General features: G+C 55.0%; 1 protein-coding gene across 1 annotated transcript; it reads right to left on the bottom strand.

Moving 5' to 3' along the window:
• Positions 1–1,853: 1,853 nt before the first annotated feature.
• Positions 1,854–3,564, bottom strand: LOC123368395 (phospholipid phosphatase-related protein type 3-like). The gene is made up of 3 exons (XM_045013147.1): positions 3,471–3,564; positions 2,836–3,084; positions 1,854–2,147 (listed from the first exon to the last, which is right to left on the bottom strand). Exons 1-3 carry the CDS (start codon positions 3,511–3,513, stop codon positions 1,987–1,989), a joined length of 453 nt encoding a protein of 150 aa, XP_044869082.1. The 5' UTR covers positions 3,514–3,564; the 3' UTR covers positions 1,854–1,986.
• Positions 3,565–13,333: the final 9,769 nt, after the last annotated feature.

Raw genomic sequence — 13,333 nt, forward strand, 5'->3', positions numbered from 1 at the left:
GATCCCAGAGCCCTTTAATTCCCCTCCATGCAGCTCCAGCAGCTGGCTTGGGGCTGGGATTTAAAGGGCTCACAGCAGGGGGGAAAGTGACTTCCAGGACTTACCGGTACTGCTGGAATCCTGAGGGGGCGTGGCCTCAACCGGAAGAGATGGGGCATCTCAAGATTTAAAGGTCCTGAGGCATCGGCTATGGCTGGGAGCCGCAGGGTCTTTAAATTAACCCTGAGCTCAGGGGCAAATTAAAGGGCCCAGGGCTCAGGCCGCCGCGGAGCCCCGAGCCCTTTAGATTCCCCCCGCAGCTCCGGCAGCTGGATTCGGGTGTGGATTTGAAGGGCCCGGAGCTCCCATGGCTGCGGGGAGCACCGAGCCCTTTAAAAATGGCCCCAGCCCGGCTGACAGAGCTGCGGGGGAAAATTAAAGGGCTCTGGGTTCCCTGCAGCCGCCAAAACTCTGAGACATTCAAATCCCTGCTCAGGAAGCCGGTGCGGTCCGGCACAGCGTACTGGCTCTTGCCGCTACGCTGTACTGGCCTGTACCGGCTTACTTTCATCTCTGGCTCAGAACTCCTACGGCTGCGGGGAGCCCAGAGCCCTTTAAATTCACCCCGCAGCTCCAGGAGCTGGGCTGGGGCCGGGAATTAAAGGGCTCAGAGCTCCAGCGCTTGCTGGGAACCCAGAGCTCATTAAATCTCTCCCCGCCCCCACACAGTTCCAGCAGCTGGCTGGGGCCGGGATTTAATGGGCTCAGCGCTCCCCGTGGCTGCATAGATCCCAGAGCCCTTTCATTCCCCTCCACGCAGCTCCAGCACCCAGGCTGGGGCAGGGAATTAAAGGGCTGAGAGCTCTTCGCAGCGGCAGGAGCTCCGGGCCCTTTAAATCCTGGCTCCAGCCGGGTAAGGCTCAGGATCCCCACAGCCATGGGAGCTCCGCGACCTTTAAATCCACGCTCGAACCCAGCTGCCAGAGCTGTGGGGGGGATTTAAAGGCCCTGGGCCTCCCAGCCACAGCCGATGCTACAGGACCTTTCAATCTTGAGAGGCCCCGCCCCTTCCGGTTGAGGCCACGCCCCCTCAGTACTCCGGCAGTACCGGGAAGTCCTGGAAGTTACTTCCACCCTTGACTTAATCATTCCTTTACCTGTGTTCACCTTGTGCGCCGGTGACTTCCCCGAGCCGCAGTTGCATTCCACCTCGAAGGGGGTGAACAAAGAGAGGCCACCATGCTCATCGGGGTGTCTCACAAGCAGTTGGGTTTTGGGTTCGGGTTCCGGCGTGTCCATCAACGGCTGGGCCGAAGGGCTCCCCTCGGTCGCTCCCTCCTCCTCCTCGGCACTGTCGCAGATGTAGCGCTTTCTCCTCGGATGGTCAAAGACCCTCGGGGCGAAGACAGAGTCCGAAGTTCTCACGGGGGTGGTGAAGGAGTCCAGGTTTTCTCTCCGCAGCCTTCCCACGAGTTCTAAACCATGTGTCCTTGGTGAGAGATGGCCTCGTCCGTCCAGCACTGGGACTTAGGAGGTGATGGTGCTGCACCCTGATTGGCAGAGGGCCCTGCGAGGAGTTCTTAGTGGGGTCAAACAGCCCACTCCCGGAGGGGTCACCCTGCCCCAGAACTCGCCCTGATTGGTCAGAATCCCCTCTTGGGGTGGTCCTGTCAGGACAAAACCGATCCTAATTGGTCGAGGGCAGTGAGAGGAGTTCTTAGAGGGGTCACAAGACACACGTCGGGATAGGTCACCCTCCCACCCCAGAGCTCGCCCTGATTGGTCAAATCTCCTCTTGGGGTGGTCCTTCCAGGAGGAAACCCATCCTGATTGGTAGAGGGTGGTGGGAGGAGTTCTTAGAGGGGTCACATGACACACCTGGCTTCCAGTCATGTGGCCGCCTTGACCACGAAGTAATACCCCCATGGGGCAGGACTTCCGGTGACAGGTGGGAGGGACTAAGGGGTCATGGGGCAGGGTTGGGGTTTGATTTACGGTGGGGCCTGTCTACTGCAGCCAGGTGTTGACTATGTGCAGGCCCATCCGGAGCCAGAGTCCATATCTGCGCCGGAGGTCGAAGCCGGGTGGTCGAAATTGCCGTTGTCGGGGAAGATCACGAGGAGGAGTAGGCAGGGCTGGAGCGGGTGGCTGGAGGGCCTGGAGCGAGGCTAGAGAAAGGCAAGGAGAATACTGAGCCGGGGTTCAGAACCCAAATCTGGAGCCAAGAAGGGTCACGCCAAAGTCATAGCCAGAGACCGGAGTCAAGAGTCCAGCCAGAGTCAACAGTGAAAAACCGGAGGGCAGGGCAGGGCAGGGCAGGGCAGGGGGTACATGCGGGAGGGAATGTGGATGACTTACTGGAGCCTGGAGACCCCTCATCGGGGGACTCCCTTCCTAGCAATAACAGAAGGACAGTGGGATGACAAAGATGTCTCTGAGCCTGGGCTCCAAGCCAAGGGGAGCTCCCATCCAGGTTGTGTGCCAGGACCCCGTCACCCTCCCTGTTCATTTCACACTCTCAGACCCCCTAGCCGGAGGGGAGAATAAAGGGGCAGAAGCTAAGGTGCCCCTGGGGGAAAGGCTCTAGGCCGGGACCCAATCCACTTCCCAGATCTACACCCAGGATTGTGTGACCAGGCCCACAGCCCTTCCTCTGCATTTCAGTTCCCACCTGCCAGACGGGGAGGCTGCCCCCCTGACCCAGGGTGTTTGGGGGGAGTTTCCTTCCTGGCTGGGAAGGGCTCAGATACCGGGTGGGTGGATTGGGCCCCGGCTGGGGGATGGTCGGATGGTCACAGGGTGTTACTAGACCCCACCGCCCCAGTCCTCCTCCCTTTCCCCTGGGTCTCCCCTCACCTCCAAAGAGGGAGCCTTGAAACACAGGGCTCCCAGACCCCACGGAGGAGCTGCTGGACCCGCAGGAGAATACGGAGCTGGTGCTGTCACTGAACTCCTGCTCTGGGCTGGGAGGAGGCGCCACAAGTACCAGGCTGGGGCTGGCAGGAGGCTTCTGAGGCGTGATGGGGGACGAATCCTCCTCCTCCTCCTCCTCCTCCTCTTCTTCCTCCTCCTCCTCACCCCACCACACCTGGGCGCTGGGGGTGTCTGCACCAGGGAGGGAAGGAGAAAGTTTAATCCCTTCTGCTGCTGGGGGGATGCAGTGGACAGAGAAGGCTCCATGTTTCCCCTTTCTCTGTAAGAAGCCCCATGGCAGCCAGGGCCCCACCCTGCCCCTCCCAGAGACGCCCTCAGCCCCATCAGCCTCAGGGCCCCGTGGCAGTCAGCCCCCCACCCCAACATGATCAGGGGAGGCCAGAGCTCCCCGACTCCACCCAGCATCCCCTGCCTTGGGGTGTGGCTGTGCTACCCCCACTGGTGTCAGTGGGGCTCATGTGGCTCAGTCCCGGTGCCTTGGCGAGCCCATGGGCACAGGGTGTTACTAGTCCCCCACCGCCCCAGTCCTCCTCCCTTTCTCCTGGGTCTCCCCTCACCTCCAAAGAGGGAGCCTCGAAACACAGGGCTCCCAGACCCCATGGAGGAGCTGCTGGACCCGCAGGAGAATACGGAGCTGGTGCTGTCACTGAACTCCTGCTCCTCCCTTTCTCCTGGGTCTCCCCTCACCTCCAAAGAGGGAGCCTCGAAACACAGGGCTCCCAGACCCCATGGAGGAGCTGCTGGACCCGCAGGAGAATACGGAGCTGGTGCTGTCACTGAACTCCTGCTCTGGCCTGGGAGGAGGCGCCACAAGTGCCAGGCTGGGGCCGGCGGGAGGCTTCTGAGTCGCCAGGCTGGGGCCGGCGGGAGGCTTCTGAGTCGCCAGGCTGGGACCGGCGGGAGGCTTCTGAGTTGCCAGGCTGGGACCGGCGGGAGGCTTCTGAGTCGCCAGGCTGGGGCCGGCGGGAGGCTCCTCCGAGGCCAGGCTGGTGCCGGCGGGAGGCTTCTGAGTCGCCAGGCTGGGGCTGGCGGGAGGCTTCTGAGTCGCCAGGCTGGGGCTGGCGGGAGGCTTCTGAGTCGTGGCGGGAGGCTTCTGGCGGGAGGCTTCTGAGTCGCCAGGCTGGGGCTGGCGGGAGGCTTCTGAGTCGCCAGGCTGGGGCTGGCGGGAGGCTTCTGAGTCGCCAAGGTGGGACCGGCGGGAGGCTTCTGAGTCGCCAGGCTGGGGCCGGCGGGAGGCTCCTCCGGGGCCAGGCTGGGGCCGGTGGGAGTTTCCTCCGGGGCCAGGCTGGGGCTGGCGGGAGGCTTCTGAGTCGCCAGGCTGGGACTGGCGGGAGGCTTCTGAGTCGCCAGGCTGGGGCTGGCGGGAGGCTTCTGAGTCGCCAGGCTGGGACCGGCGGGAGGCTTCTGAGTCGCCAGGCTGGTGCTGGCGGGAGGCTTCTGAGTCGCCAGGCTGGGGCTGGCGGGAGGCTTCTGAGTCGCCAGGCTGGTGCTGGCGGGAGGCTTCTGAGTCGCCAGGCTGGTGCTGGCGGGAGGCTTCTGAGTCGCCAGGCTGGGGCTGGCGGGAGGTTTCTGAGTCGCCAAGGTGGGACCGGCGGGAGGCTTCTGAGTCACCAGGCTGGGGCCGGCGGGAGGCTCCTCTGGGGCCAGGCTGGGGCCCGCGGGAGGCTTCTGAGTCGCCAGGCTGGGGCTGGCGGGAGGCTTCTGAGTCGCCAAGGTGGGACCGGCGGGAGGCTTCTGAATCGCCAGGCTGGGGCCGGCGGGAGTTTCCTCCGGGGCCAGGCTGGGGCCGGCGGGAGGCCCCTCAGCTGCCACGGTGGTTGGCGGCTCCTGCTGGGCCCTGGGGCGCAGCTCCTGGCTCCTTGGCTTCCTGCAGTGGAAGCGCCAGAGCTGCCGTCCCCGGCTCCTGCCCTCCCCTGGCTCTCTGCTCCACAGCTGAACCCGGGGCCACTTCCGTTTCGGCCCAGAAGGTGCCTCCGGGTCAGCTAGAGGAGCTGCTGTCTTCCGCCTCCTCCAGCAGGCGAAGCAGCTCCTCCCTTTCCGCTGGCCACGAGCCTCTTCCCCGCCCGCGGGGACAGAGGGGCCGCTCTCCTCCTGGGCAGGCTGCCTCATGTTTGCTGCCGGCTCTGGAGCCCCGTGCCCGGCCTTCCTCCTCAGCATCCGCCTTATTCGCTCCATCCTGGAATGGAGTGGGGAGCAGCCATGAGTCTGGCTTCAAAGCAGCCTCTCATTAACGAGCCTGCCTGCTCCCCTGCCCACCTCCCCTCTGCTGAGGCAATTTTTCCTCCCGACACATCCCACCCCAAGGCACAGGAGCCCTCCACCTGGGGAACAAACCCTGACAAGGGACGGGCTGGGAGCCCCAGTGGTGGGATATTCCCACCACACAGGGGATGGCTCTGGAGAACTCCACTTACTTACTCTAGATCAGATGGAGCTGAATGACAGATGCTTGGGGTTGCTCCTCCCTTCACCCTCCTCGCTCTCCGCACCCAGGTGGCCGGAAACGGGTGCCACTCAATGCCCTGCCAGCAGGGCAAGGGGTAGCAACCAGCGATCGAAACTGGCTGTGAAAACAATACAATGCCACTAGCGGAACGCTCCTGGGACACTCCATAGCTGTACCCGGGGCCACCTCCATTTGGGACCAGAAGGTGCCTCAGGGTCAGCTAGGGGAGCTGGGGGCTTCCTCCTCCTCCAGAAAGCCAGAGCTGGCAGTGCCAGCAGGACTTGATTCCCAGTCTCCCTGGCTCCGAGTGGGACCTGTTGTTCTGACTGACGGATTTGCTCCTTGTCCCCCATCCAAAGCCAATAACACATCTCTGGGTTGGCAGTCATGAGTTAGACCTTCTCAGCACCCCTCTGTCTCCCGCAGCCCTCAGCTGTTCCTTGGACTGAGGTGGCTTGGACGGTAACAGGAGTGGATATTGTTACTGGCTCACTGGGTGGTTCTAGCCAATGAGGGTCTCAGTCTAGCCTCAGAGGCCCACACCCCCAGACACTACAGGTCAGGGTGGACTGATTTAATTCCAAATGTTTTGTAGTTGTATTTTTGAGTTATTTTCCTAATGAGGGATTGATTCTCATGAAATTCTTAGTGGTGGCCGATGACAGAACACGGAGCAATGGTCTCAAGTTGCACTGTGGAAGGCTTAGCTTGGCTATTAGGAAACACTAGTTCACTAGGAGGGGGGTGAAGCCCTGGAATGGGTTCCCTAGGGACGTGGTGGAATCTCCATCCTTACAAGTTTTTAAAGGCCAGCTTGACAAAGCCCTGGCTGGGATGATGAAGTTGGGGTTGGTCCTGCCTGCAGCAAGGGGTTGGACTAGATACCTCCTGAGTTCTGTTCCAACCCTAGTCTTCTATGAGGCTAGGAATTGGGATCCATTCAAACATGTTGACTTGCTGGTTTTGCAGGATACAGAAAAACAAAAAGGTTGACTAAACCATTTGTTTTCATTTCAAACAAACTGAGGTAAAGAAGTATCTCTAGTTTGTGCACTGAACTGATTGTTCCTGCTCATAACATCCTTCCAGATTTTAGAAGTAGTAGCTCACACCTCCTCCTCTCTAGCCTTTATTCATATATTACAAGAGGAAAAGAAGCCTTCATCCTTTTCGAACTCCCAATCAGTTTCTTACATTTGAATGAAGTAGCTGCATCAACTGGAATGAAGAAAATATTCTTTCTGCACCCGCAGAAGAGGCTAGTGCTGCCAAAATCTGGCTGAGTGTTTCAATAACTTCTGGACCCCCAGGTTCTTAGGCAATGACTTCCAACAGTTCAGTGCTTTGACTTCCTCTGACACTTGGCAGCAAAAATGGACTTCTTCATATATGTAGTTATTTAAATTACTTTAATAGGCTGGAGCAACTAGAGGCCTTAACATCACTTGTCATCATTTCAAATTTTATACTGGATAAGTTTAAAAAAAAAACTTTTTCAATATAAATTTAAAAAACCCAGTTTGAATAAAAAAAATCTCGGGGCGGGGGGGGGGGGGTTGTGAAAAAGCCACTGATTGGTCTTGCCCTTGATTTTAGAAGAACTACTTCATCTGAGAGAATCAGAAACTGCTTGTATTCTAGTCAAGGAGAGGAGGCAGCAAAATTCACCCTAGCAGTAATCTGTTGGGCCTTATTTGCTCAGTCTCAAACAAACAAGTGTGCAAAACTCTAGCTAGTCTCTTTTATGTAGGCCCAGCTAAGAGGTGGTGGGAGGGGCAGGAATGCTGTCTCCGTCCCGGATCCAGTAGCAATTGCACAGGATATTGCCACAAAACCTACATTTTACTGCCAAACTCTCTAAGCCAGTCCTCTCCTGCGCTTCCTGGTTTCTAAGTTTCAAATCCACAAAACCTTCCCCTTGACAGTCACTGCCCAGGTGGTGCAGCAGGCAGAGGAACCTGAGCAGTAACATTGTGACACCAGAGGTAACTCAGCCACCTGCCGCTCCCTGACTCCACTAACCCGGAGCATAAACCCGAAGCCTGAGCCCTGCCTTGGGCATCGCTCCCACGGAAACCTGCAGGCTCATTTACTGACTTATGCAAATCACCTGTGGAGAGTTAGCACTGACTGGCTGAATTCACTCTCAAGTCACAATGCCCTTCAGCTTACAGCACGAATGGAAGGGGCACAGGGTGGAAATCAGGCTTTTCTAGTGGCCCGTTTTCCAATTGAGAAGAAGGGACAAGAGGGAAGGAGGAAGAGGGAAGCAAAATGGCCACATTCCAAACGCCCCCAGCGAGTCACAGGTTAATTCCAAGCCCAGAGGAAACCACTGTCGTCTGACTTTCTCTTTCACTTCGGCCATAGAATGTGCCTCAAAATAATTCCCATAGGAATTAGAGCAGATTTTTTAGTAAAACACCCAAGCTTGATTTTAAAAGAGGCCAGTTGTGGAAAATCCAGCACAACCCTCAGTGAATTGCTCCAAACTCTGAGGATAAAAATGCTCCTCGCCTTCTTTCCAGTGTGTATTGGTCTAGCTTCAACTTCCAGCCATTGTCTGCTCATAACCTTTCTCTGGTAAAGCGAAGATGGAGGCTTGCTGCAGCAAGGCTCCAGGGCTCTGCGAGGTTCCCCTTGCCCTGTCCTGCCTGGCTGTTGGCAACGGAGCTCTGTGAGGTCACAGACGTCTCACTCATAGAATCATAGACTATCAGGGTTGGAAGGGACCTCAGGAGGTATGTAGTCCAACCCCCTGCTCAAAGCAGGACCAATTCCCAACTAATTGTCTTTGCTCAATGGGCTGAGTTCCTGCCAAAAGCTTTTGTGAAGTCACTGCCACACCCACCTTTCCCTGGCAGGCCTGACCTCTGCCCCTGGTCAGCCCAGCTGGATGTTTGAGCTGCACCCCGGATCACCCCACTTGCTCATTATTGATTCTGGGGAGCAAGCAGGCTACCCAGTAAAACAGCAGAGTCTGTTCCGCACCCCACACTGAGTTTTTCATAGAGGCTGTGAAACAATTGTTGTGAAACAATTCAGTCTCCTAATGTGGCCTCTATTTCACGGGCTATGAAATTTCACACTCTTAGCACCCAATTAAGCCCAATTGCTTGTAATTCACTAAAAGGCACCTTCCCAACCAGTTATGATGGTAGGACACCAGGAAACAGAGACTCCACCTCTCCCCTGGGTAATTTCTTCCAGTGGCTAGTCTCCCTCACTGTCATCATTACATTGGAAATTGACAACCTCTGATAAGGGCCCAATTTATGACAATCTTTTAAATAATTTAAATAGAAGAGAAAAAATAACATTCAGTAGAACATGTTCACTGCCAAGCTTTTCAGCCAGTCGCACCACTGATGCGATAGCTAAGGCCCAGGAAGCAAAGCTAGCTGAAATACTAACCCAGCTTTGGGCAGCAGTAAAGGTGCAGAAAATATTGTCTTCCTTTCAGTTTATTCAAATCGTTCAGTTCAATCGACTAGTTTGTGGAAATTCAAGAAAGCCATTGGGAATTCACAAAACAGGCAAACTTGTTTTCCTCCCTCAATCTAGGGATAAAAACTAGGGCATAGATCTACTGGTTCATCAATCTAGAAACTCGTGGAGACAAGAATGTATCATTTCACTTCACTAACCACACTTCAGATTGCCTTTGTTTAAGAAATCTGTCAGTTTGAAATGCAAAACATTTTGATACAACTTCTTTCTTATGCTTCTCGTTCTAGCTCTGGCATGGCCTTGCTGTGTGACCAAAGAGAGGTCACTTCTTTTCTCTTTCCCTCGGTATCCTGGGGGATGGAGAAAGTTCTCTCAGCCCTAGCAGGGGAGAGATTGAGCAAGTCAGGCACGTTAGGGCCCTCGTGCTCTAAAGGACAATGGGTGATTGTTGTTTGGGGCAAGAATCCTGACGGATTTGTTACTTGTCCCCCAACCAAAGCCAATAACACATCTCTGTATTTTCAGTCATGAGTTAGACCTTCTCAGCACCCCTCTGTCTCCCGCAGCCCTCAGCTGTTCCTTGGATTAGGGAGGCCTGGATGCTAAGAGAACTGGAATTATTTTACTGGCTTCCTGGGTGTTACTAGCCCATGAGGGTCTCAGTCTGGCCCCCGAGGCCCACACCCCAGACACTAAAGATCAGGATGGGTTGATTTCACTCAAAGTTTTTTGTATTTGCATTTTTGAATTATTTTCCTAATGAAAGATTGATTGTCATGAAATCTTAGAGCTGGCAGATGACAGAACAAGGAGCAATGCTCTCAAGTTGCAATGTGGAAGGCTTGGATATTAGCAAAACCTTTTTCCCTAGGAGGGTGGTGATGCCTTTGAATCTGCTAGGATAGAGTCCCCTATCTTGTATCTATATCTAGAGCCTATATTTTTTCTTACCTTCTACACAGATGACAATGTCTTTGAATCAAATCCACACAGATAAGACAAACGCACGAAGAGAATCTCCTCTACAGCAACTGGCTCTTGGTCCTGAATGAGAGACCGCGAGCTGGAGGCTTGCTGCAGCAAGGCTACAGGGCTCTCCGAGGTTCCCCCTGCCCCGCATCCCTGTCCTGCCCGGCCGTTGGCAAGGGAGCTCTGTGAGGTCACAGACGCCTCATCATCTCTGCCCAATAGGCTGAGTTCCTGCCAAAGGCCTTTGTGAAGTCACTGCCACACCCACCTTTCCCTGACAGGCCTGATGTCTGCCCCTGGCCAGCCCAGCTGGGTGTTTGAGCTGCACCCCGGATCACCCCACTTGCTCATTACTGATTCTGGGGAGCAAGCAGGCCACCCAGTAAAACAGCAGAGTCTGTTCCGCACCCCACACTGAGCTTTTCATAGAAGTTGTGACACAATTCGATCTCCTAATCTAGCCTCTATTTCACAGGCTATGAAATTTCACACACTTTGCACCATATGAAGCCCAATTGCTTGTAAGTCACTAAAAGGCACCTTCCAGAATGACAGGCAGTTGTGACGTGAGGACACCATGAAACAGAGACTCCACCTCTCCCATGGGTAATTTGTTCCAGTGGCTAGTTTCCCTCACTGTCAAAAATGTGTGCCTACGTCTCATTTGAATTTCTCTGGCTTCAGCTGACAGCTGTTGGTTCTTGTTGTCTTTGCTCAATGGGCTGAGTTCCTGCCAAAAGCTTTTGTGAAGCTTTTTTGGCTAGATTGAATTAGCCCTGCCCCATGAAATGCAGTCTTCCCGTCCTACTGGACCCCTCAGCCAGGAGAACCCAGTAGGGGCCTCCTAGCTGTTTGTCTGCCCGTCTGGGGACAGGACTTCCTCTGCGTGGGGATATCAGATGCACCTGCAGCGGCAATGCAGAAGTGAGTGCGCTGCATCAGCCCAGGACTGAGCTCAGGGCTTTGGACTTGGCAGCTTCTGCTCCAGTCACGTCTCTGGGTGCCCGGACTCAGAGCTTCTGGCCCCCTGTGGCTGCAGCCAGTGCTGGGGCACTGGGCTCAGGACTTTCATGCCCCTCCCAACTCCTGCCGGCGCTCTGGGTGCCTGGGCTCGGGGCTTCTGCCTGGCATCTGCAGCGGGGGCTCTGGGCTTCCCTTGCAGTTCCTTCTGGGGCTCAGGGGTCCATTTCTCTGGATGCCCCGGAAATGGTAGGAGCCGAGGTGCTCCCAAGTAGTAGGTAGGAACTGAGATGCTGCCAACAGCAGGGACCCACCTGCACATCTTGGAACCTCCTCTAGCTTCAGAAAGGTTGCTGGCTGCTGCCCTTGGAGCCCAGCTCTGAAGGCAGCACACAAGTGAGGGTGACAATGCTGTGACCCCCCCACAACAACCTCTGAACTCCCCCATTCTCCCAGGTTGGTCGGGACCCCCATGGTTACAATACCAGGAAATGTCAGGTGGAAACATCTGAAATGGTGACGTCAGTCAATTTCAAGGCAAGAGGGTTTGTAAATTAGTCAAAGTGAGCCCTGAATTTGGTAGGGACGTGGCTATTATGGAGGACCGAGCAGGTTTGCACTCCCAGTTCTCCTGAAAGGCCGTGGAGAATTCCTGCTGCCTGAGAAACTTCCCAGAACAAGCTACCAGGACTGGGGGGAAACGAAGGAAACCAACCAAAGCCTGAGCTAGGACAGAGAGCATTGATCCAAGCCATGTTTGAACCCCTCCACCCCCACCTGCCTGCCCGCGGTGAAACGGACAGAGGGGCACTGATTTCTAGTCGTGAACTTGCTACAGACCGTGGGCTTCAGCACAAGCCGTACAGCCCATACTCTGAACTCTTGGATAAACAGCAAAGCTGCTTTTCCCAAACCTTTTCCCCCAGTTCCCTGCATCCACTTGGGATTGTGCCCAGCAGAGGCTGGTGGAGGGGAGGGGAAGGGAGAGGAGGCCATGCAAATGTTGTGGCGTCTGCACTACCCCCCAGACACACACACACAGCAATGCAGGGCGTAATATCCAGGACAGTAAATTATTTGGCCATAACCTACCAAATCCTCAGTGTTGAAGGTCCAATTTCTCTAGAAAACAATGGGAGGGAGGGGTTAGAGAGTTGCAGTAACCACCTGGACTTCCGGTCTCTGGCCAGCCACATCCCCCTCTCCAGAGTTTTCACTGCTATCGTCTCCAAACTGGCCCTCCTGATCTAATGTGAGGTCACATCCTGGCCTTTAGGGACATTGGCAGGATCTTCCCTGTTCCCAGCTGCAGCATCACCCTCGTTATCCTGCCTGATAAAGATCCCGCCAGGGCTCAGCTAAATGGCATGTGGCATGACAGGCTCTTTGCTGGGGGCCCTTGACAGCGCCCAGTCGAGATCTGAATCGGACGGGCACGTGCAGGTGCATTGCATGACTTTTTACTGGACTCCTGGACCCTCTCATGCCGCTGCTGCAAGCGTTCTTTCTCGCTCAGTGCTGAGCAGCAGAATGCTCCTTGCCCTTTGGCTGTGCGACATCCAGATGTCCAGTCCTGCTGCTCTGAAAGAAACCATCTTCACAGCTCTAATCCTGGCAGATATTGATTAAAATCTTGCCATGCTCCTCTAAGTGTATTTGTGGGCTGGAAGGGACCTCAGAAGGTCATCTAGTCCAACCCCCTGCTCAAAGCAGGACCAGTCCCCAGACAGAATTTTACCCCAGGCCTTAGATAGCCTTGTCAAGGATTGAATTCACAACTCTGTGTTTAGCAGGCCAATGCTCAAACCACTGAGCTATTCCTCCTCGGACTGCTGAAGCTCCCGTCAGGCACAGGTTAATATACAGTGAACCACTGTGAACATAATCTTACTGATTTCAACAGGAATGCTGGTTATTGAACTTAATCAGAATTTATTCCTAGGTTGTGATTTTAATTGACTTCTTATTCATAGCATAGCTCCTGGTTTAATTATGAAAAAGTGATAGACAGGAAGACACTAGACAGATGGATGCTTTTCTATGGGGCCAGATAGACAGAGACACGGTTATGTCTGGGGTTAGATAGACAGAAACACGTCATTAGACACACGCAGGAGAAAGGAAGGATGGTCCAGAGGTTATTGCACTTGCCTAAGACTTGAGGGGTCTGAGTTTAAATTCTGCCTCCACTGCAGAATTCCTTTGCGACCTTGAGCAAATCACTTAGGGGCAGATTTTTTAAGGGGATTTCAGTTCCTAATTCCCATTGAAATCAATGGGATTTATGTGGCTTAAATACCTTTAAAAACCTGGGTTTAGTATCCCTCTGCCTCTGTTTGCCACTTGTAATATGGAGGTAAGAGAAGGAGTATTGTAAGCAAGAGACAAGAAGTGATTCTTCTGCCCTACTCCACACTGATTAGGCCTCAACTGGAGTATTGTGTCCAGTTCTGGGCACCACGTTTCAGGAAAGATGTGGACCAATTGCAGAGAGTCCAGATAAGAGCGACAAAAACATGAGTACCATGTCTCCGTGTGGCTCCCAGAGCAGCAGCACATCCCCTATCTGGCTTCTATGCATAGGGAAAGCCAGGA

The sequence above is a fragment of the Mauremys mutica genome, chromosome 4 (assembly GCF_020497125.1).
Source record: "Mauremys mutica isolate MM-2020 ecotype Southern chromosome 4, ASM2049712v1, whole genome shotgun sequence".
Classification (NCBI taxonomy): Eukaryota; Metazoa; Chordata; order Testudines; family Geoemydidae; genus Mauremys; species Mauremys mutica.